General features: G+C 46.3%; 2 protein-coding genes across 4 annotated transcripts in view; both read right to left on the reverse strand.

Annotated features, from left to right (window-relative positions):
• LOC149328607 (uncharacterized) overlaps positions 1 to 22,516 on the reverse strand; it is a 126,694-nt gene that overhangs the window by 11,140 nt on the left and 93,038 nt on the right. The gene's annotated exons all lie outside the window — the stretch shown is intronic.
• Positions 219 to 20,698, reverse strand: LOC149328608 (uncharacterized). Its single transcript, XM_089562293.1, has 6 exons — positions 20,465 to 20,698; positions 19,604 to 19,701; positions 10,832 to 10,949; positions 9,715 to 9,947; positions 7,721 to 7,940; positions 219 to 412 (listed from the first exon to the last, which is right to left on the reverse strand). Exons 3-6 carry the CDS (start codon positions 10,881 to 10,883, stop codon positions 288 to 290), a joined length of 630 nt encoding a protein of 209 aa, XP_089418419.1. The 5' UTR covers positions 10,884 to 10,949; positions 19,604 to 19,701; positions 20,465 to 20,698; the 3' UTR covers positions 219 to 287.

Here is a 22,516-nt window from a genome sequence, read left to right on the forward strand (position 1 = left end):
CAGGGAAGAGGTCGTCTCGAGTAAGCGTTGAAAAGCGAAGAGAGTCGATTCTCCTCTGAAAGAAATTTCTGCTCCACAGAATGAAATGATTACACAGGGAAGAGGTCGTCTCGAGTAAGCGTTGAAAAGCGAAGAGAGTCGATTCTCCTCTAAAAGAAATTTCTGCTCCACAGAATGAAATGATTATACAGGGAAGAGGAAAAAAAACAGACACAGACTATCCTGCAAAGTACTTTATTTTTAATTACAATTAATGCGCGATGCAGGTCATCAAGTAAACACAGCACTCAGGGAGAGCCCACGTAAGCAGCGGATGCACCCTCTGCTTTCTTCATGTGAGTAAGGAGCATCACGGAAAGAGTGCTTTTCACGTTGCGGAGGCCAGCTCCAGGAAACCTGGCACATGTGTAGTCTGTAAAAAAAAATAACAGAAATTAGCAAGCATTCCAAGTGTGCCATGTAAACACCTAAACAGGATTTAGCATGTGTAATACAGGGTGTGCTGTTTGTCACGGCACTCAATTTGTGCAGTGCAGAGTTGGAGCGGTGTACAGAATTCCGTTCTCGTGTGGCCATTTCTACGTGGGCCAAACAGGCAGGCGCCTCAATGAACGCCTGTTAGAACACGCTAATTCTTTGGGAGGCTCCTGTTTGTCAAAATTGGTTGCACATTGCAAATCCTGCCTGTGCACTCCGTACTTTGACAGCACTGTTGTGCTGTATTGTCACAAAGAGCAACTAAGTACGGGAAGTAGTAGAGGCTTACTGTATTTACTCGAATCTAACGCGCCCTCGATTCTAACGCGCACCCGTTTTTCATGACCCCCCCACCGAAAAAAAAAACTTGATTGTAACGCGCACCCGTTTTCCATGACAAAAAAAAAAAGGTACCACCCACCTCGTGCTTTCATGCAGCAATACAACTTTGTCTCATTTGGAAAAACAAAGATTTAATCTCGATGCACTAAAGTTGCGATAATAAACACACACATAAAAAAAAAGAAACGGCTTATCTTGCCAAGCCCGGGATCAGCCGTGCCGGCGTAGTGAAAACAATCTTGGCAAGATAAGCCGTTTCCTTTTTTTGTGTGTTTATTATCGCAACTTGGTGTAGAGAGAGGAACTCGAGTGAGACACAGCGGGAAGCCTCGTGCCTGCATGCTCTGCCGAAGCGTGATTGGTGGCCCCGAGAGGGACCGTTGAAAAAAAAAAGCTGCCAAAGGAGCTTTGAGAGAAGAGGAGGAGGAGAAGCGGCGTTGGGCGAGGAGACATATGCAACGCCAGCCCGGGATCAGCCCGCCGGCACAAGGTTCACTCGTCGTCGCTGTTAGACAACTCCTTATCGCTGTTGACGGACCAAAGCATTTCATCCTCGGTGCCGTCCATGGCATTCGATATGCCACATTTTTTAAAGGCCTTGCTGACCATGGCAGACGGTATCGTGCACCACGCATCTTTCGCCCATCCAGCGAAGTCTTGCAGCGAGGCACGCTTAATCCTATTGCTGGGAGTGAATTCATGGCAGCCACTCACAAGCCATTCGGTGTAGAGCGCCCGAATCCTATCTTTAACCGGCTTGTTCAAACAGACATCGAGCGGCTGGAGCTGCGCTGTCATGCCACCGGGTATCACGACAAGGTCGGTGTTGTACGCTGCGAGCTTGTCCTTGATGCGTTGGTCGAGATGGCACCTGAACGAGTCGAGCACAAGCATCGCACGCAGGCCCAAACTGCCGCCGGGTCTCTTGCGCCAGACGTGATCGATCCAGTCGGCGACCAAGTCCGTGGTCATCCAACCTTTTTCATTTGCGCGCACGATCACGCCACTCGGAAACACGATTCCTTTCGGGAGTGTCTTGCGTCTGAATATAAGATACGGGGGCAGCTTGTGTCCATCCATGGTGCAACAAAGCATTGCGGTGACACGTGTTTTTTCATGGCTGGAAGACAACATGCGCACTTGCTTCGCCCCCTTCTTTTCAACAGTTGCGTTGGCAGGCATGTCGAAGTAGAGCGGTGTTTGATCGGCATTTCCAATCTGGCCGAGGCCGTAGCCGTGTCTGCGGCGCAAACCCAAAACGAACCGCTGAAAACTGTGCAGCTTTTCCTCATATTCCTCAGGCAACTTTTGGCATATCCCCGTTCGCCTTCTAAGAGAAAAGCCTTTTCTCTTCATAAAATTTGAGAGCCAGCACCTGCTGGCTTTGAAGTCACTCCGCGTTAGCCCTGTTTGTAGGGCTAACTGCATCGCCCGGACTTTGAGCAGATCGGTCGTCACTGGTTGCTGCGCCGCTCACTGCTCTTGAACATATTCTGCGAGCCGCTCTTCTATTTCGGCGAACCGGCCCTGCTTCGGTCCACTGAAACCCTTTCGTGTAGCCTTGCTGGCGAAAATCGTTTCCTTCTGCTTGCGCCAGTCCCGCACGCACGTTTCTGGTACTCCGAATACGCGTGATGCGGCCCAATTTCCGTCCGTCTCTGCACACATGATGACTTTCCTTTTAAATGCGGCATCATGATGAACTCGGCGTATCTTCGCTGTCGGCCCGTCCATGCTGGTAGAGCAAACGCAGAAAACGGATAGACTAACCTAAGCACAGGCAGCTAGTCAGCTACGCTCTCGAAGTGCGTATGAGGCGGCCATTTTGAAATGCCGATGGCGATATGATATCGGAGATTTAGGGTCGTACTCGATTCTAACGCGCACCCAATTTTTGGACCCGATATATCGGAAAAAAAGGTGCGCGTTAGATTCGAGTAAATACGGTATCATATCTTCACAGAAGTTGACTCATGTGTGAGCAGCACTTCGATGGCCTTGTCTAAGCGTGAGATATGTCTGTTGGAAAAGCGTGAGAGCCTGTAGGTGCTTACGATTCAGCAATTATTTTCCTTTCTTTTTAGGTTAGTACAGTGAAAGCTCGTTAATTCGACCCCCGTTAATTCGGAAAATCGGATAATTCGACGCGTGCGCGAGGTCCCTACAATTATACATAGGAGTCTATGGGGCGAAACTCTCGTTAATTCGAACAAATTTTGCCGTGCGTCGGTTAATTCGACTTCACTCCGCAGCCCGCCAAGCCGGTGTGCCGAGAGCAAAAAGAAAAAAACACTGCCATGAGCGGCGCTACTGTACGGCTGATAGGCCATCCGTATGGTCATATTATCATCCATCCATTCATCCATCCATCCGAGGAAGCGAGTTAGCGGCGGCCGAAGGGGCTGGCGTCTTTTTTTTTTTTTGTGCTTTGTTGTGTCGCAGCAGTCGCTACGATCGCGGTTATTTACGGCGCCTTTTTTGGTAAATGCGCACTTTGTCAGCGTGTTTACTGCGCTGCTTGTTGTTGCTATTTTGTTGCGACTGAGAGAAGGGTGAAAGGAAATTGCAAGGGATTGCCTACTGGCTCAGCCGAGCCACCACCGCTGCCACGTGCAGATAGAGGAGAGTTAAAAGATCAGAGGAAAGATAAGACGCGCCTCCCAGCAACAACGCCGTCCCGCGGACGCTGGCTGAAAAAAGATAAACGGGGAGCCGCGCTCGCTTCACCTCCTCCCCACCTCCTCCCCGCGCTGCTTTCGGGTGGGTAGCGCACAGGGCCTGCGCGCCTCGCCTTTGTGTCCTGTCAGCTGACCAAGGATGAAATAATTGAAGTGACAGGCGCTGACAACGACGACGATTTATGATTGTGAGCAGTTGTCCCAAATGCCGAAGTGCACGGTGAAAGAAGCCGCAGAAGCCTTGTCTGTGCGGGAGGACTTCTGTGAACAAATCCCTGACGGCGCGTGTGCCGTGGAGCACCTGGCAGCTGTTAGAGCTATCGTAGTCGCTCAAATTCGCTCGAAAAAGCAGACGGTGATTACAGATTTCCTTGCCAAACAATGGTATATGTCCTGTTGCGGCAAACATTGTTTTTTGTTGTTCATTCGATAATTCGACATTCGGATAATTCGACAATTTTTCGCGGTCCCGTCAGTCTCGAATTAACGAGCTTTTACTGTAGTTTGTGATGATGATGTGAGGCTGCGATGCAGCGATTACAGATTATTTAACTGGCTTTCCAATTAAAACAGTCAGTTGTAAGTAAGCGCGTGTTGGTGTATCTCTTTTTGTGGTCCTTCGTTTTAGTTGCGCTGTTTCGTTCCTTAAGATGTAGTACAGTTGCTGACCGAAAATTCAGACCCCCAATTTTTTTGGATGTGCTTCATTATTCATGCTTTCTCGCGGCACTAACTCATGTCAAACAGAGCCATGTACAAGAGCAACAGAAATTTCAGATGCACTGCAACTGACTGCTTGATTTTTCGGTCCTCATTCTCACTCACCACAGCACTGCTACCAACAGTGAACCACAGTGGAATCTCGTCAATTCAAACTTAAACAGAGACCGAAAACTAGTTTGAATAAAGTGGAGTTTAAATAAGGTAAAAGCGAGCCACTTAAAGTACAGGGCTGATACCTTCCAAGAGCTGTCACACTGCATGTGTGTGCTTGCGAGTTTGTACCGATCTCGAACAACACGCCCTGTACAAAACTTGAATAGCAGTCAAAGTTTATGGAACACATCTGTGCCGAGTCCTTACCAACAAAATTTTAGCGAGGCATTCACGACACTGTACATGCGTCAATGTGAAAGCATTCATGCAGTCATGGTGGGATGTACCTTCACCACTCCTACCGGAAGTCGGCAGTCAGTTTCGTTTTCGGATCAGCGGTGGCTCGTGTTGGCTTGCTATGGCTTGTTCAGGATTCTGTTGGATTATGGACTTATGGATTGGATTGTGGACTGGATACAGATTGGCCAATGTTTCCACAGTTACGTTCAGCCAGTTTAGCCAATGGATCAATTGTTGTGCGGCTAGTGTTGGATTGGCTATGGATCTCTCTTGTTGGATGAAGGCCACTGAGCCATGAGCCAAGAAATGCTTTCTTATTAATATGCAAAGTGGCAGCAACTAAGCTCGTGGGAAGTATACAGCTGCACAGAGGTGGTGCGCTGAAGATGGTGGATCAATGGCGGATCAGATATGGCAGATCAACTTAACCTTGATCACAACTTAACCTGATTCTAATATCCTCACTAGACGTGCCGACAACCCATCAAAGCAAAACCATGAGCCAATCAGACTAAACACACGGCTTTACACGTCTTCTCAGTTTAGCTACGTACCGTATTTACTCGCATAATGATCGCACTCGCGTAATGATCGCACCCCCGAATTTTCTAGGCAAAATTCAGTTTTTTTTATTCCCCGAGTATTGATCGCACCCCGAACTTGCCGCGGCAATTTGTCGACGATGTCGAGTCTAGCCAACGATGATCGTACTTGCTTATCTCTCTGACAGATGGCACGTGCAGATTACCATCTTGCTCTGTGAACATTGTAGCGGCAGCCGCCTGTTGGTTGACCTGCGGTCACACGGGCAGTCTAAATGCGGTTATGCTTAACCGCGGATACCAAACTTAACTGCGGTTATCTCGAATCACGGTTCGCCATTGTCGCAAGTCTCGCCACCGTTCTGGGTTGCGGTGCAACGAACGAAGTGACGCGGTGATCCGGCTAAACTTTATTGCTCTCGTAAATAATAAAGGCCCAACTCCAATCTCACTTCCGAGGCGTCGCGCCGCGCGTCACCGCGCGCCAGGCGTCACAGGCGTCAGCCAGAACCAGTCTGCGCATGCGCGCGGCGTCAGACGCGAGCAGCGCGTGCGCTGACGCTCCGATCTGTCCCTGCCAGATATTTGGCGCGCGGCGCCGCGCGCGCCGCACGCGAGCACAGAGTGAGCGAGTGTCGATGGCGCTGCGGGTTTTGCGATACAGCATCACAGTGAAAAGGCATGCTTAATTATTTGTGTACCAAATACATTCTACGCGTTTTAAAATCATTTATTTACTCGAATTACTACCTCTCACCACTTTTGGGTGTCGAACTGCTTTTAGCAACATCAACCCAGACGCGAGCGGCGCGAGCCAGTTCCCGGAGAATGGAGATGTGCACCTCTCTCGACGCCCGACGCGGCGCGGCGCTCAGCGCGCCGGCGCGCGGCGCGACGCCTCGGAAGTGGGATTGGAGTTGGGCCTTAAGCCCTGGGATACGGGAGCGTCAAAAATGAATCCTCCTTGAGGATCACTGGCCTGTACCGAGTTGATGGTAGGAGTAATAACTGCGATACTAGCTAGTTTTACGTTCGCAGCCTCGTAACAGTTGCCGCCATTTCAGCGCGAGTGACCCGATCTGCTTGGCCAGTTCCGCTGCGAAGGCATCGCTGGAATCGATTGTATATATTCCTTTTAATATGAAACAATGAGGTTGTGAGTAAGGCAGCGCATAAGTAGAACATTCATTATAGCGTTGGTCAATTCAAAAGCGCCGTCCACTGTGGCTTCGATACGAAACAAGTTAGGCCTAGCGACGAATAGGAAGTACAGAGCGCCGTCGTCCGCCGCGCTCACGGGCGGCACCATTGCGGTAAGCGCATGGAATCCAGTGCTCCGAGCGTTGCGAACGTGTCACGTAAGTACATCAACGATACGGCAGGGACCGGACATTTTTCGGCGTAACAGCGGTAAAATGCGTAGCTTGAGAGCCGCGGGACGTTGCTGTTGTACGCTGTTGCCGCGCTATCGACGAGATCGAAGGCCGTATAAAAGCACCGTTGCACAGCACTATACACACTGCCTAGATGTGTTGCTCTTAGAACATGATTTAGTGTGAAGAAAGTACGTTCTTGAAGAGGGCCAGCTCTTGCGCTTTTCGCACTCTACCTTCTCGGTTAATGCCGTAAGCCGAGATTGCCGAGATCGGTTCGCGATAACCGCGGGTAGTGCACCCGTGTGATAAGGGCTGTCTGCCTGCTACTTGTTTGCGTTTTTGGTGCTCAATTTTTTTTTGTAATTTACCCCGCGTAATGATCGCACCCCTAATTTTGCGTCAATCTTTTGAAAAAAAAAAAGTGTGATCATTATGCGAGTAAATACGGTAAAACCCCACCATTTTTTTTTCTGTCACGCTGTTTCGGCACCAACCAGACAGTGGCTGTGATGTCGCAAATGAGTTGATGCACCACTGACATCGTGTGGTGTGAAAAAATTCTGCTTTGCTGTTTCAATTCATGTAACTCGTAAGCCAGCCTGCCCCATAAGGCGGAATGAACAAACATCTATTACATTACGTTTTCTGCATGCCACACATGACATCAACCTTGCTTAACACATCTGTGATGTCACAGCCACCATTCAGCTGTTGAAACTGAGACACAAAAGAAAGAAACCGAATCGAATTATTTACAGGGCTCAGGCAAATTTCATGCAGCAACCCATGTTTACTGATATTTTCTGCACTGTTATGAAGAAAAGAATACAGCCACAATTTTGTGTTTTGCACTGCTTTTAGGAACTGCGTAGTGATAAGGTTTGATTTGGTTTATGGGTGTTTAACGTCCCAACGCGACTCAGGCTATGAGAGACGCCGCAGTAAAGAGGTCCGAAAATTTCGACCACCTGGGGTTCTTTAACGTGCACTGACATTGCATACTACACAGGCCTCTAGAATTTTGCCCCCATCGAAATTCGGCTGCCACGGCCGGGATCCAACCCGCGTCTTTCGGGACAGCAGCCGAGCGCCATAACCATTGAGCCACCGCGGCAGCGGTGATCGGATAAAATTATCACCAGCTCATGCAAGAAAGCAGCACATGCAAACAGAAAGTAAGCACACTCACTTAGTATGGCGTTCACGCGCACGGGGTCAAGGGCCTCCTTGACAGGGTGGTCCTTGTGCAGATGAGTTCTGTTCTGCCCAAACAGGGATTTCCCTTTGAGCTCCTCAGGTGTGAAGAGATGGCGCAGAAGCGCCCGAGCAAACTTGCCCGCGCCACCACCGCACCGCTCCAGCCTTCGGAGTGTGGGCTCCTCAATTAGAATTCCGCCCCCAATGTGAATCTGCAAGCAAAGCATCAAGTAAAAAAAAATTATAGGGTAGATTACACTCTCGTGTAAGACTGATGACACAGCGATGCTGCTTGAGTTTGGTTCCACTAAGTTTGCCATTAGCATTTTTGCTGTCGTTGAAAACGTTCTTCATTGGTTTTCTATGGCACCCTTAAAGGTGCAGTGAAGAGGAATCCGAACTCGTATTTTTGCCGCGGGAACTCAATCTACACGTTCCGAGCATTCGTAGAAACATCGGTTTACTGCCCTGTGTGGCCGATTTCCATAATTAAATCGGATTAACGTCCAGCTCCCGCATTTTTTTTTTTTTAATTCTCCCCGTACGGTGGGCGGAGTCGACAAACACGTGGAATGCCTTTCACCCAGTCCCGTGGCGGCTTGCCGCTCTGCCATCGGCGGAGTGATACGTAGTAATCCGTACAAGCAAATAGTCCGCGCGTATTTTTATTTCTGCGGGCTTATTTTGCGGCTATATTATCTGCGAATGAAAATATTTATTCACGGAAACCTAAAAAAACAAAATAAAGCGAAAGCAAAGCCTCCATGTAGCTGGCTGAAAGGCACTCCACGCACTGGTCAACTCCGCCCACCGTACGGGGAGAATTAAAAAAATAAAGGCGGGAGCCGGACGTTAATTCGATTTATTAGGGAAAATCAGCCACACAGGGCAATAAGTCGATGTTTCTAAGAATGCTTGGAACGTGTAGATCGAGTTCCCGCGGCAAAAAGACAAGTTCAGATTCCTCTTCAGTGCACCTTTAACTACTTGATGCGAGCGATGGATAAATTTTTATAAGAAACATTTTGCTACGCATCGGAATAATCGACCATTACATTTAGTGTTTCTATAGCAGTACCTTAAAACATTCCACAGTTGTCTCACAACTAAAATTGGTGTCCATGAAAATCATGAACTTGAGCTGTGTTTGCAGTAATGAGGTCACCCACGGACAACTGACACCCCCTGCCAGAGCAGACGACAACTAATACAATACTAGTTGTCCGCTCCGACAGGGGGCGTCAGGCGTCCGTGGGTGACCTCATTACTGCGAACATAGCCACTGCTGCGCACGAACAACGGAACAACCTCTGGCTTAAACAACATCGCTGTTAAAAGGGTGGACGCTAAAAGTTCAGTCTAAGTGAAAAAGGCAATTTAGTAGTGCCCAGGCACTGAAAACGTCAAATAAAAGCTGTGAACTTCAAGGATTTCAACAGTGATCACCTCGTCAATGCAGAAATGTAAAAAAAGGTGAAAGATTTATCAAGAAAAACATGATTACAGCACCATTAAATGCATTCAACTCAGTTTAATGATTGGCAACTCAGTTGCCAATATAGTTGCATTCATTATGGAATGAAGTCTTTTCTTTGCACTTTTATCTCCAGATTATCAAAAACATGCGCCAAAACAGTACTTGTAAACGTCTGGAAGTAAAAAACACGAACAAGCGAAACTTCGACTCCGAGATTTGCTTGATATGCTAAACATGCTGCTAACGGTTACTGCCATGTGGCTTGTACTGAATTCGCCAAGCAGTGTGATAAGCAAATGAAAGAATTGGGGTCTGAACGCAGCTCTAAAAACAGCCTAAGATGACGGTCGATCAGCCCTGTATTTCTGTGCATGTGGCAACTGTTGCCGAGTTTGCTGATTTGCTCTGCCATTGGGTGCTGATCAGGCAAATAGGCAAGGCTGAAGTGATATTACTGAAAGATTGGAAGGGTGTACATGGGCATAGAGCATACTCAAGTCCATGCATACCTTGGGACATGGAATCACATTGTTAGGTCCCACTTTGGCAGGCACCACTCTGACACCGGTCAACGCCTCGACGGGCTCCACGTTGACGGGCCTCACGTTGGCGGTCACCGCACTCTCAGGTACCACATCGTCAGGTACCACGTTGTCAGGCGCCCGATTGTCAGGCACCACTCTGTCACTTCTACTTTCGTTTCCAATCATTTTCTGCAGCCTCTTCACCATCTTGGAAAGTTCTGTAAAGCAAGAAGCAAAGAAAAAAAAAACAACTGTTAGAAGAAGGGAAAAGAAAACTTACAGGACGACCAGACATCCGAGGCGACAATTCTGCAAAAGTAGTTGGATGTACCCTTGAAGGTTACTTTGACGGTTTGCTCTCATTTAATCTGAGCCGACCCTTCACGCACACGACAGCTTCTCTGGACAGTGACGGTGGGCAGGTGAATTTCCTGTGGAATGGCATCACGGCACACATGCGGCTCGAAGCAACAGCTGCATAATGACACAATTGCAATTAAGGCTAGTCTTCGGAGGAAAGTGGTGATCAAAGGCAATGAAAATGGTGCCATTGCCATGACTTCCACTAGCTAAAAGGATCGAGAAGTCCCGGCTTTCACATCGTGTCAGTGAAAATTAAACAGAAATGCTCGTACACTATGTGAAAGAAAGACCTGTGAGGTAATTCCACGCCAATTTTTTACACTAATTGGGACCGTGCAACAATTAAGGTCGGCGCAGTGCACCACGATGGCAACACTACCACAAACAGGAGCATCGTGTTTACATGTCTGCTTGCGTGAAGACCTCTGCCGGCTGTTATGTATGTATATTGAATGGCTCAGGAAAGTAGCACGCACTGATGGTTTGGAAGCATCAGCTGTGCTGGACTTTTTGCGATGTCAGCACAGATAAAAGAACAATGCTACGATGAAGTAAGCATGTTTTGATGTGTTGGAAGAGAGCACAAGCTTGCTCTGCAGCTGCATGAAGCTCGCACAAACAGTCAACAAAGAGAGCTCCTTAATATCATATTAGCCCCCCACCCCCACCCCCCCTTTCCTTGCAAGGCCTACTCATTTAGAGCACACTGAAAGCAAAATCGTAAAGAAAAACAACTTACCAGCTGCCTTTTCGGTCACTTCCAGCTGCCTCTTTAAACTTGCAACTTCCATTTTCAAAGCAGAATTCTTGTCGCGAAGTCGCTTCAGCTGTCCTGCACTCCTGCAGCACGGCTCGTCCTGAAAACAAGAATTTAAACAACTAAAAAGTTGTGCAGAAGCAACAGCAGCAGCACAAAAAGTTAAGCACGCTGAGAACAGCTCCATCCAAGTATTGTTTTCAGTAAAAATAAATTCTGTGGCTCTTTCTGGCTATATTCATGTCTGTGTGGTAGGAAAAGACATACCGTGATTTCTGGTGTAGAGTCACATCTTTTTCTATCTTTATTTTTCGTCGATGCGCCTTATACAGCAGAGTGACTTATATACAGCCAAAAACGATGCGCCACCTCGCATCATCATTTGCCATGCCCAGTAAACATGCTTGTAAATAACGGCAATTAGTAAAAGAAGAAAAATCGAGGTATTTAAATCTTAGTGGCAGAATGGCATTTTCTTTCGATGGACAGACAGAAATGTGGCGATTGCTGCATTCAGGACTCCAGTCAAGTTCTGGAAAGTTTCGACTTCAGTGCCACATCCGTTTGTCACTGTGTGCTTCATGGGTGGTTGCAAGGCGCCTTGCGCAATACGGCACCAATGATGCCGCCTGCAAGATGAAGGAGCTACAACGCAATATTCAAAGTTGCGTGCTGTTGAATATGCACTCGGGAATGGGAACTGGGCCTCAGGGAGGTAGTTTGACGCAAGCGAAAAAAATGATCCAGAACTTACGCAAAGCCACAAAAGCACTCTGGTCGATGCAACCAGCAAAAAACTGACCCACGATTGAATGAAGTAATGGAAGAAATACACTGCCATTGATTTACAACCAGTGGGCACAGTTTTTTTCACCTTGATGTTGTGGGTTTGAATCGAGGAGCAGGGAAATATTTGAATACAATTTTCTCGCATCTAAAATACCGTAGATTCCAGTATATATATATATATATATATATATATATATATATCACGAGTATATATTGCGATTATTGCAGTGGTATTTGAATGGTAGATAAATGCGGACGGAACACGCATTGTCGAAGAGAGGTGGCTCTGAGTTTTGGCTTGGGCAGCGCACACAGTCATCCGCTGCTGCTGAGCCTGTCTTTGCATGAACGGATGATGGCGCTCGACATGCTACTCCTGCTTCATCTGTTAGTGGGTTGTATAGCGAAGCCCGTTTCATGAAGCCTGTCTCGTGTGGCACTTTGCTTTCCTCTTCCCGCTTCCGCTGTACCCCACTCCTTCGCTTCCTCCTTGCGCTCTCTTCACTATTGCAGTCTTTCATCCTTTGCTGCACTCTGTGTTCGCTCTCTTTCATCATCTGCTGTGCTCTTCGGTAGCTCGGTTACACCAAGGCACACCACTAAACCCACGAACAGGCGCTTAACACGTTTACTGCATTGTGGGTCACTGGTGGGTATTGTCATTTATTCATGCTGTGTGGACATGACTACCGGGTGACACGAAAAAGCCATAGGACAGATTTCATTGTGAGGTCCTCTTTCTTAGGCTTACAATAAAATCTGGCTCATAGCTTCAGCATGTGACCCAGTACTCGTGGCCGTAAGCATGAATAAATGACAATACCATTGGTGACCCACGACGTAGCTGTTAAGAGCCTGCACCCTAAAAACTAACAGGATAGTTACAAAAAGGCAAATGTTTGAGCGTTCGCTGGGGTGAGAGAAAACAATTTTTCAAAAACAAGCTGCGCTACTACTGGTTCTATAACGCATATTTTCAGCTCACTCTCCAATGAAAGAGTACAGTTGAACCCCTCAATAACGAAAGCCCTCAAGCACGAAATTCTCGCGGCAACGAAAAATTGTGGCGCCCCCGGCGAACTCCCATAGGGTTCAATTCATTTGTCCCCTCTAAACAGCGAAGGGTTTTTAAAAAGCAGTCCCGCATTAACGAAAGTTTGAGGCAGTGATCTGCAACATTTTTTCGTCACATCAGCCAGTCGGGAATATAGAATGGGCAAAACTGCAGCAGCACACTCATCCGACAAGTCGGGCCCATTCTGCACTTCGCGTGCATTCTGGGGCACGACAACTTTAAGGCGAGCGCCGGATGGCTAAGTCGATTTAAAGCGCGGCACTGCATCGTCGCCAAAGTGTTGTCAGGGGAGTGTGCGCGCGTCGACGCTGAAGCAGCATCGTCCTGGATGCAGGAAAGTTACGCAAGTAAGCTCGCATGATGTGCTTGATGCTTTCGATGTTATCCATACTTTTCTCAGCGACCACGACGACGACGAAGCTATGCATAGCTTATCAAGCTGCGAAGCCAGAGTCGTCAAGCTCCTGCACAGCAATGTCAATAAGAGCAAAATAAGCGACTTTTTTCATTAAATTTTGGTTCTGGAAGGTAATGGGTGTGCTTATTTGTCCATTTTCGCAACAGCGAAATTCTCACAACAACGAAAAGGTTTTCCTTCCCCGGCGGTTTCGTTATTGCGGGGTTCGACTGTATTGTTATAGCGCTTACCGAATGAACAGGTGTGTCCTACACACAGATGTGATTTATGCATGATTTTTAAGGCAGAAGCCTTTAATGCCTCATCGTTGCACGCAGCAGTTGTCGACAGAAATGTCACGCTTTTCAATTGGTCAAAACGGTCTTGACGTCACAGTACGCGAATTTCAAACGGGGCCAATTGTACTTTGGCTAGTAACCATGCAACCAATTAAATGGATCATATAGTGATGCTCCAAGTGGGACTGAGTTTAGTTAATTAACCAATTAGCCTAATTAACCTTTCTAGTCAGACCAGAAAAATAAATAAAACCAAGTAGGAAATTGGTAGAGTTGGGGAATCAAACCAGGGTCTCCGGAGTGCGAGACAAGCACGCTAACAACTCTGCCATGCCAGCTCGATGGCTTGGAATAAACAAAGGCACATCTAGTGAATACAGTGTCTTTGTTTACTCCCATCTTCCTCCTTTCCTGTTACTGCAGTTCAGGCGTCCATAGAGATATCAGGTGTCCACCCAGATATGCCACCCAGATATGCGAGACAGATACATTTCCTTTCCTCAAAAACCAATTTACCATGGAGCAAGGCGGAACGGGCGATGGCATTCTGTGGACTCCCTGGGAGCGTTGCAAGACGCTGTCGCGTTCCACTCACAAGAGGCGAAGCTTAACATCTTAACCACACATCAGTGACACAAGCAGCAACACCGCGCTTAAGGCTTCCGCCTCACCGCAATTCAGGTCAACAAAGTGCCCCCGGAATTTTTTTTTTTTTTTAAAGCTACCTTTTCAGAGGGGTGCAACTCATATATACTGAAAATACGGTACATTAGATGTGAGAAAATTGTATTCAAATATTTTCCTGCTCCTCGATGCAAACTCACGACATCAGGGTTAAGAAGAATCCACTGACCACCGGTTGTAAGTGAACGGCAGTGTATTTCTTCCATTACTTCATGCACTCAGTGCAGATAGAATGAGAACAAACGAAACGACGCACCAACTCAGTGCAGTGTGGTTAGCCTAATCACAGGGACCTGCGTAGAAACGAACTCTCTCGGAGCACTGTAATTAGCTCACAAAAATGGTTGGAGCTGGTGACACCTGTATTTCATTTTTTTCACCTTCATTTCTAGTATACAGATGCTCCATTATCACTGAAAGTAGCATCTCTGAAACTGGAACGCAGTAGTCTATCAATACAGGCCGACCTTTACAGTGGCACAAGATAACTGCGCATCCCAACTGACAGATGCCACACAGCAAACGCAACAGTTTGCATTCACCAGTGCAAGTTGTCACTGTTACATTACACTGAAGCAACACTGCTTTTTCAGCTTTTCTAAAAATCAAAGCAATGCTGAACACCACAGATGACAAAAGACGAGCTTGAGCCTTGAGTGTCTTACTCAAATATGCCGCATGAAGTACACAGATGCCATCAACAGTTTATGGAATGTGACTCTGCCTAAAAATTTCATTTCTCTTTGCTCAGTGCCATTTTTTTAGTTATTATCGGAATAGTCGTATACAACAAGTCTGCAGTGAAGCTCCACCCACATTCAGCCTCCGCACACAGAATTCCTCCACGACAAAAAAGTAGTCCGCTGGTTTAACGTTTCTTGTAACGTAAACAAGAAGCTTATTACAAGAGAGAGCACTATGAGCTCTAGAATTCTGATACATGGATTGTTTGATATTGCCACGTATCATTGTAGTGTTTGTTCGTTCACGCTCAAGGCTGCAGGAAAGGGCTGTTATCATTTTTGTTCGTGAGGCGAGAAGCGACCAGTCTAATCTCAATTGATCGCAGCCATGAAAGGCTGCATCTAGGTTTTTCCAGATTACTGTAGATGATCTTGTCCTGCTATCTGGAAGTTTCTTTGCCGGCTTTAAATTGAACGATGCCGCGAGTGGCGGACATTTGTAGTTCGACGATTGACGAGCACGTTTGTTGCTTACGCCGCCGCCGAGTGATTCAGTTCTTTTGCGGGCGCAAGTCAGCCCAAATAAAGAGCTTCGTTTCCAAGACTGGTTGGTGTCTTCCTGACCGCTGGACTGCCGTCACTACAACGTGACATAGTCAAACATTAAAAAGCTGATTTCGTTTAGTTGCAATTGGCTAGTGGAGTAATACAGGACACCACAAACCGCGGCGTTTTTTTAAGTTGTATCCTACTTTAGACTGTGTAATCTGTAAGGTGAGAGTACACGCTACATAAGTCTTTTCCAGGCTGCATGCCAAAGTGGCACTGATATTAATTTTTTTTGGTTAATACTGCATTTCATAAATATTCGCCTGCAGGTGCACATTTCATTACGATGTAGTTCAATCAGTGCAAGAGTCCAGTTGAGGCAAATCACGCAGGAAATCTTACACGTGTAGGCACTGCTCACAACGATAATCCAATCAGTCTTAAAGTACCATTGACACATAATTTTACTCCAATGTTTTCTTATCTCAGATGATCCATTAAAAAAATAACACATGGTTTAACATGTGGTATCTGCCAACAACCACTAAATAATTTATAATTTAATTTCTTGATGCTGTTTCGGTTTCATCTACCAAACACTGGCTGTGACACGTAGTTGATGTTTACGTAACATGAGGCACAAAAAAGCTGCAATATAATCGCTGACATGTAGTTCTCATTCACTAAAACACTACCGCCAGCCTGTTTCAAGAGCTGGAATGACAATAAACGAAGTATCAGCAGTTATACTGCCATTTTTTTCATGCCTCACATGACTAAGCACCATCTACATGTCATAGCCATAGTTCGGCTGATGAAACCGAAACTGAAACAGCAACAAGAAGAAATTCACTTATAAATTATTGATTGGCTGTAGGCAGATATCTTGGGGTTATCTATGTATTTTAATGTCGAGCACATCATTTGAAAGAATAAAACATGCAAGGAAAAAATTTGGTGTCTATACTCTTTTAATGAAAGAGGAAATCTGGTCAAATTATTTCTCTACACTTACTGCCACCTATCAAGCACTCTCATTACAATCTGTTTCATACATAGCCTGCAATGCTGTCAAAACTAGCACGCCTTTTCCTGCTTGTTACGCCTCGGCCTCAAAAGTAGTTCATCACATGTCCACTGTACAGCCAGACATCTTTCATTGAGCCTCGACTGAAGTATCGTGGCTGGCAACACTTCGCACTTCATTTGACCTTTTACCCCATTTTCGTCCTGCCCTTCACCGAGACTTCGAGAATTGGGAGCAATATGTAGTAGAGTGATATCCAGTTGGCATACCTTTCGAGATACGGTGCGAAAGGCAACGATAACGGTCTGGAACCACATAAAAGCAGTTGTGCGTATCTGAGGTCATTCGAGATAAATGTTCTCCCATCTTGCATCGGAAAGTGATAAAAGCCACGTGCCAGCAGCTCTGAGCCTGAACAAAGCTTCGCAGCAATATTCTTTTGTGGGTGCACTATTTGTCCAGATTCCATAACATTGCATACTAAGTGTGAAATGGCTTTAAAGGCGCACTGAAGAGGAATCTGAACTCGTCTTTTTGGCGCGAGAACTCGATCTACGCGTTCCGAGCATTCTTGGAAACTTCGACTTATTGCCCTGTGCAGCCGATTTTCCTAATTAAATCAGATTAGCATCCGGCTCTCGCCTTTTTTTTTAATTCCCCGCATATGGTAGGAGGAGTAGACCAACGCGTGGAGTGCCTTTCAGGCAGTCGCGTGGTGACTTTGCTTTCGCTTTTATTTTGTTTCTTCTAGGTTTCCATGAATAAACAGACGTAGTCAGAGGCTACATAGCTGCAAATTAGGCTAACGGAAATAAAAACACGCGTGGACTCTCTGCTTTCGCCAATCACTTCGTATCCCTGCGCCGATGGCAGAGCGGCAAGCCGCCACAGGACTGGGTGAAAGGTTGGTTGACTCCTCCCACCATTTGCGGGGAATTAAAAAAAAAAAAGGCGGGAGCCGGACGTTAATCCGATTTAAAGTAGGAAAATAGGCCGCACATGGCAATAATTCGAAGTTTCCAAGAACGCTCGGAACGTGTAGATCGAGTTCCAGCAGTAAAAACATGAGTTCAGATCCCTCTTCAGTGCACCTTTGAGTTTCCATGGAGCACTAATCTTCGACACAGAGATCCAGCTACCACATCCATTGCAGCCAGTTATGCATAGGTTGCTGTGGTGCACATTCCAAGCATGACAGCAATCTGTAAACGCATTTAGGAAGTCATTAAGCAACAGCCGGCGGAAACTGAGTGCGACTCCTCTCGCCTGCCCCCTTCGTACCTTCCTCTTCCACTTTCCACCTTGAGCTTCTGCCTTCCTCTCTTCCAACGCCACCCCTCCTCTGCCTTTTCATTCTTGCTCTCCCTTCGTTATTGCCCTAACTCCCATCCTTCGCCGTGCTCTTCTCTTTGCTATAGCTCTGCCGATTACACCACCGTCGCCAAGCAAGCCAGGAACGGGCACCCAAGAGCTACACTTCACTGCATTGCACTTCACCAAGAGCCCTTCACTGATTATGCACTTTACAGCATAGTCGTGCCTCATTAATTAAGGCCCCCGTAATCTGCACGATCTGCACGTTCCGAGCATTCTTAGAAACTTCGACTTATTGCCCTGTGTGGCCGATTTCCCTATTTAAATCGATTTACCGTCCGGCTCCCACATTTTTTTTTAAATTCCCCGCATATGGTGGGCGGAGTCGACCAACGCGTGGAATGCCTTTCACCCAGTCCCGTGGCAGCTTGCCGCTCTGCCATCGGCGGAGTAATACGTAGTAGTCCGTAGCAGCAAATAGTCCACGCGTATTTTTATTTCTGCAGGCTTATTTTGCGGCTATATTATCTGCCAATGAAACTATTTATTCACGGAAACCCAAAAAACAAAATAAAGTGAAAGCAAAGCCTCCACGGAGCACGCTGAAAGGCACTCTACGCGTTGGTCAACTCCGCCCACCGTACGAGGGAGAATTCGAAAAAAAGAAGGGCGAGAGCCGGACATTAATTCGATTTAATTACGAAAATCGGCCACACAGGGCCATAAATCAAAGTTTCTAAGAATGCTCAGAACGTGTACATCGAGTTCCCGCGGCAAAAAGACGAGTTCAGATTCCTCATCAGTGCACCTTTAACATCCTGAAGCGACTCGGGCTAAACGGACACTGTAGTGGAGTACTCTAAATTAATTTAGACCACCTGGGGTTTTTTAAAGTGTGCTGACATCGTACAGCATATACACGGGTGTTTTTGTATTTCACTCCAATCGAAATACAGCTGCCGTGGTTGGGACTGAACCCGTGACCTTGAGATGCAAAAGCCACTGAGCTACTGTGGCAGGTATGCACCTGTACAAGAAATGTTAATTACTAGCTATGTGTCAGCTGTACCAAGCAAATGAGATGCCTCCTAATTAATTAATTAGTAATTTGTAGCTTCTCAGTGCATCGCAAAAGCTATGACCTTGCTGCAGTTGTTCTAAATTTGTGTGACAGAACTGCGTGGAAACTTTCTTTGCGCTATGCAAAAAACTAACGTACTCTGCGATGCCACGGAAAGCTAGCACCCAGTAATTATGCGAAAGAAATTGGTGCACATGACTACTGTAAAGCACATGTACACCCAGAATGAAACTTAATGAATAAGCTTAAATTCATCACTGCATTTTGCTGCAGCCTGGAATAAATATGTGCCACCTAATTCTAAGTGTGTGAATTACACACTGCATCACTTAAACAAGAAGCAATCTGTCCTGGATGCAAAGTAATTTAACTTCATTGCCAAAGTCACGTTCCATAGACTTGCGACGATGGGCGTACATGCAGGATGTTTTTTGCCTGCGGTATCAGACATGTAAGCACTATCGGGGACAAAAGTGGTATAGTCCACGCGGCGGGTGCCAAAGCAACGGAAAACTGCGTTGCAACAGCATCTACAGGCAGCATCTAGCATTGAGACAGCCAATGTGTGACCTTTGTTATTAGCAGGCATGTCGCTTGTCTTGTTTCAATGTTCGCACTTTAGCTCGCCAAAATGCCGCAGTTTTCCGTTGCTCAGGCCCCTGCCACGTGGAGTATACCACTTTCGTCCCCGATAGTACAAATATAAGCCGACCAAGAAAAGAGGATATTAACAAGCAATAAAAATCAAACAGCAGGGCTCATACTGTGGATTACCTGCTTCCAGTAAGTCACAGTGCATGAAATTCAGCTGTGTACGAGAACAATAATGACAACGAGTACTGAAGTAAATACGTACACTCAATGTTCCCGTCCCTTCTGATGAGCTGCTGCCACCATCGATGTCTGCGGCTGCAGCAATTTTCGCCCTCTCTTTTTCGACCGAGTGCGGCTTGCCTGTCAAAAAACAATGCAAGTTGTTACACAATGTTTCAAGTAATAAGGGAGTAATTACTCATTGACGTCCACCCGAGCGCAGCCATACGGCCACAAAGGAAAGCTATACAGCTTTCTCAGAAACTTCGTAGTTAAAGAAAAATTTGTCCTGGTCCGGGGTTCGAACCCGGGACCACCGCTTCACCGGAGCAGTCGCTCTACCAACTGAGCTAACCGGGACGGCAAGCTTATGGTAGGGTGAGAGCGAATTGATCAATAATTCGAAGTGGGAACTGTGTTGGTCAAATGTTTAGGGGAATCCCCCAAAGTAGAGTAGATTGCTAATAATATTCCCTTATTATAATAATACTCCCTTATTGTAATAATACTGCCTTATTACAAATCTACTTCACCTTGGGGGATTCCCCTAAACATTTGACCAACAATGTTTTAAGGCGTACAAAAAAAAAAAGTGACCAAAACCAAACCCACATGTAAACACACATACACGTTGTAATAAGCAAAGCAGACTTGGCACTGCGACGCTGCCATCGTGCCAAATGGCAGATTCATTATCCCTCCTCCACGCAGTCAGATTGAAGACGCAGGTGAGAGAAAAGAGAAAGAATGGGGAAAGGTTTAGGGAAAAGAGCTGGGAAGCTGGTGAACAAAGAATGAAGCAGTTGGTTTGTATTGAGACTCAAAGCTGCCTAAGTGCTCTATGCGTGCACCACCGCACATTCCCGACTGCATGCATGTACATTCACTAAAAAAAAATGCTTACCCGAGTGAAGAAGTTCTGCCGGTTGCGGTTGTTTGATTTCTTCTCAAAAGACAGGACCACAGTACCTCCCAGCTCCACAAAAGCACTTCCTTCATTAAGGAGCTTACTGCCAATAGCCAGACCCACAACTGACTATAGAGGATATACATCCCAGTTCTTTCTTTATCGTGTACATCTTTGTCTCCTCCACATATGTATACAACATTGCTTTAGACCCTTTGCCAGCAGCTAGCCCTGGGTAATAAAATAACAATGTGGAAAGGCAGGCGACGGAAGCAGTAGTAGGAAGTCACTCCGATCATTTTTACGTACAGAAATTATAAAGAGCTAGAACCTCTATGCAGATCAATGAATAGAAAAATATAGAATAAAAATAACAGGGAATAAGGAAATGCGAATACAAGAGCACATTTTCAATCGTGCATACACTAAAACAGGGATGAGATGGTAATCACACAAAGATGACTTTGGTGAAAACATGTTGAACGCGTGTACATGGTGTACCTGACGTTAAAATAATCGTATTGTTGTGAAGAATATGAAGAAGCGGGCAATGACGTGAGACAAAGCGCTCGCACTAGGCCCGGAGCCATTAAATCCTATTTCATCTGTTATCATGTCGTCCTTGGCTTGCTACCTCGTATCAGTATGTATTTTGGATTATTCGATACATTAAGGTATCATTTAACAGCACTCGGGAAGTACAAGTCTCTTTTACATCAGCCACTTCATCAGGATGCCAGGCATTATGACAATGAGGTAGGTTTAACCACACCAGAAAGCTCTCAAGTGAAGGTTTCAGACCGAGAGCGCCTAAAACCCAGCCACCTAAGAGAAGGACAACTGCGACCTCAAACCCAAGCAAACAGCTCCTCTAGGCCTGTGAGGCCATTCCTCTAGGATGACACTGATATGAGACATAGCAATTCAAGGATTCGCTGCAATCATCTCAGTCTGCTCATGACAGACTAATCGCCTGAGTGGAGAACAGCCAAAATGAACATCACCACAATTAAGTATTTCTGATTCCCCGTCAGCAAACCATAAAAGTAACGCAAACAACTTCCCTGCACAACTATCTTTTTTTTTCGGACCAGGGTTGCATTTCAACAAAACTTTTGCAAACATGAACTCAGCAATTTATTTTGTAGTAAAGGCATACAGTCATCAAACCGCCGATCTCTGTGCATCCAAAAATGCCTACAAAGTTTAACAACGTGCTTGGATTCACCAAAAATGGTCGCTCAAGTTGGTATGTTGTTGAAGTGGTGACAAAAATGTTTCCCAAACACGGGCACTTGGTTCACCACATCATGCACCACATATGAACACTGCTGCTACACGGCCTGTGCAGCGCGAACTGAAGTAACAGTTACTGTACAGGAAACTCATACGTGTTGCATTTTTTCTCCGCAATGCACAAAAAGAAAGCCACGATAAGAGCGGGAGGCTCACCGAAACTGTGAATGATACAAATGGCACGGCTCTTCAAAGTAAGAACAGCAAAGATGAAACAAAGTTTCTTGGTTCCATATTGCTCATCATCGATTCTAACAGGAGTTCAGTTCTATTTTATCTTGTCCGAGTTGCAAAATGTGAGCAATAACAGATCTCCGACTTCCAAGGCTCAGCTCAGCATATCATAACCTACCTACGAAGGCAAATGCTGGCAGAGCTGATGCATCAGCTACTCTGCCTCTTTAACTTTTCAACCATCTCTGCCTTCCCGTTTCGGGCCCATCACATGGCAGACACTTCTTACTGCAGCATGTTCGCTTTACTATGTGGGCTTTGCCCAATCACCTACATTCAGTGACGACTCTGCAGCAGTGTATGTATATGAAGAAAATAATAGACTAATTAGGAATTTTTTCAGATAACTGAACAACCCTGATAGGGCCTAAGAGATTGGTAGTGAAACTGGCAACACCGGGACACGATACAACGAGGAATTGTGAAAATCACGCCCCAGTGCTGATGTCGAAATCGGGGCAGCCACCAGAGCCGAGAGGTGTACGGAAACAAATCATTTCTGAACTGTTTATTCAAATC

This window comes from Amblyomma mixtum, chromosome 9 (assembly GCF_055824585.1).
Source record: "Amblyomma mixtum isolate Tamu chromosome 9, ASM5582458v1, whole genome shotgun sequence".
NCBI classification, from domain to species: Eukaryota; Metazoa; Arthropoda; class Arachnida; order Ixodida; family Ixodidae; genus Amblyomma; species Amblyomma mixtum.

What these genes read in the sequence shown, in the direction of transcription:
- LOC149328608 (XM_089562293.1), bottom strand. Translation starts at nt 10,883, where the DNA reads ATGGAAGTTGCAAGTTTAAAGAGGCAGCTGGAAGTGACCGAAAAGGCA. An exon ending in ATGTGATTCCATGTCCCAAG is followed by an intron (nt 7,941 to 9,714) that starts GTATGCATGGAC and finishes CTTTGCTTGCAG; the next exon opens with ATTCACATTGGGGGCGGAAT. An exon ending in GCGCGTGAACGCCATACTAA is followed by an intron (nt 413 to 7,720) that starts GTGAGTGTGCTT and finishes TTTTTTTTACAG; the next exon opens with ACTACACATGTGCCAGGTTT.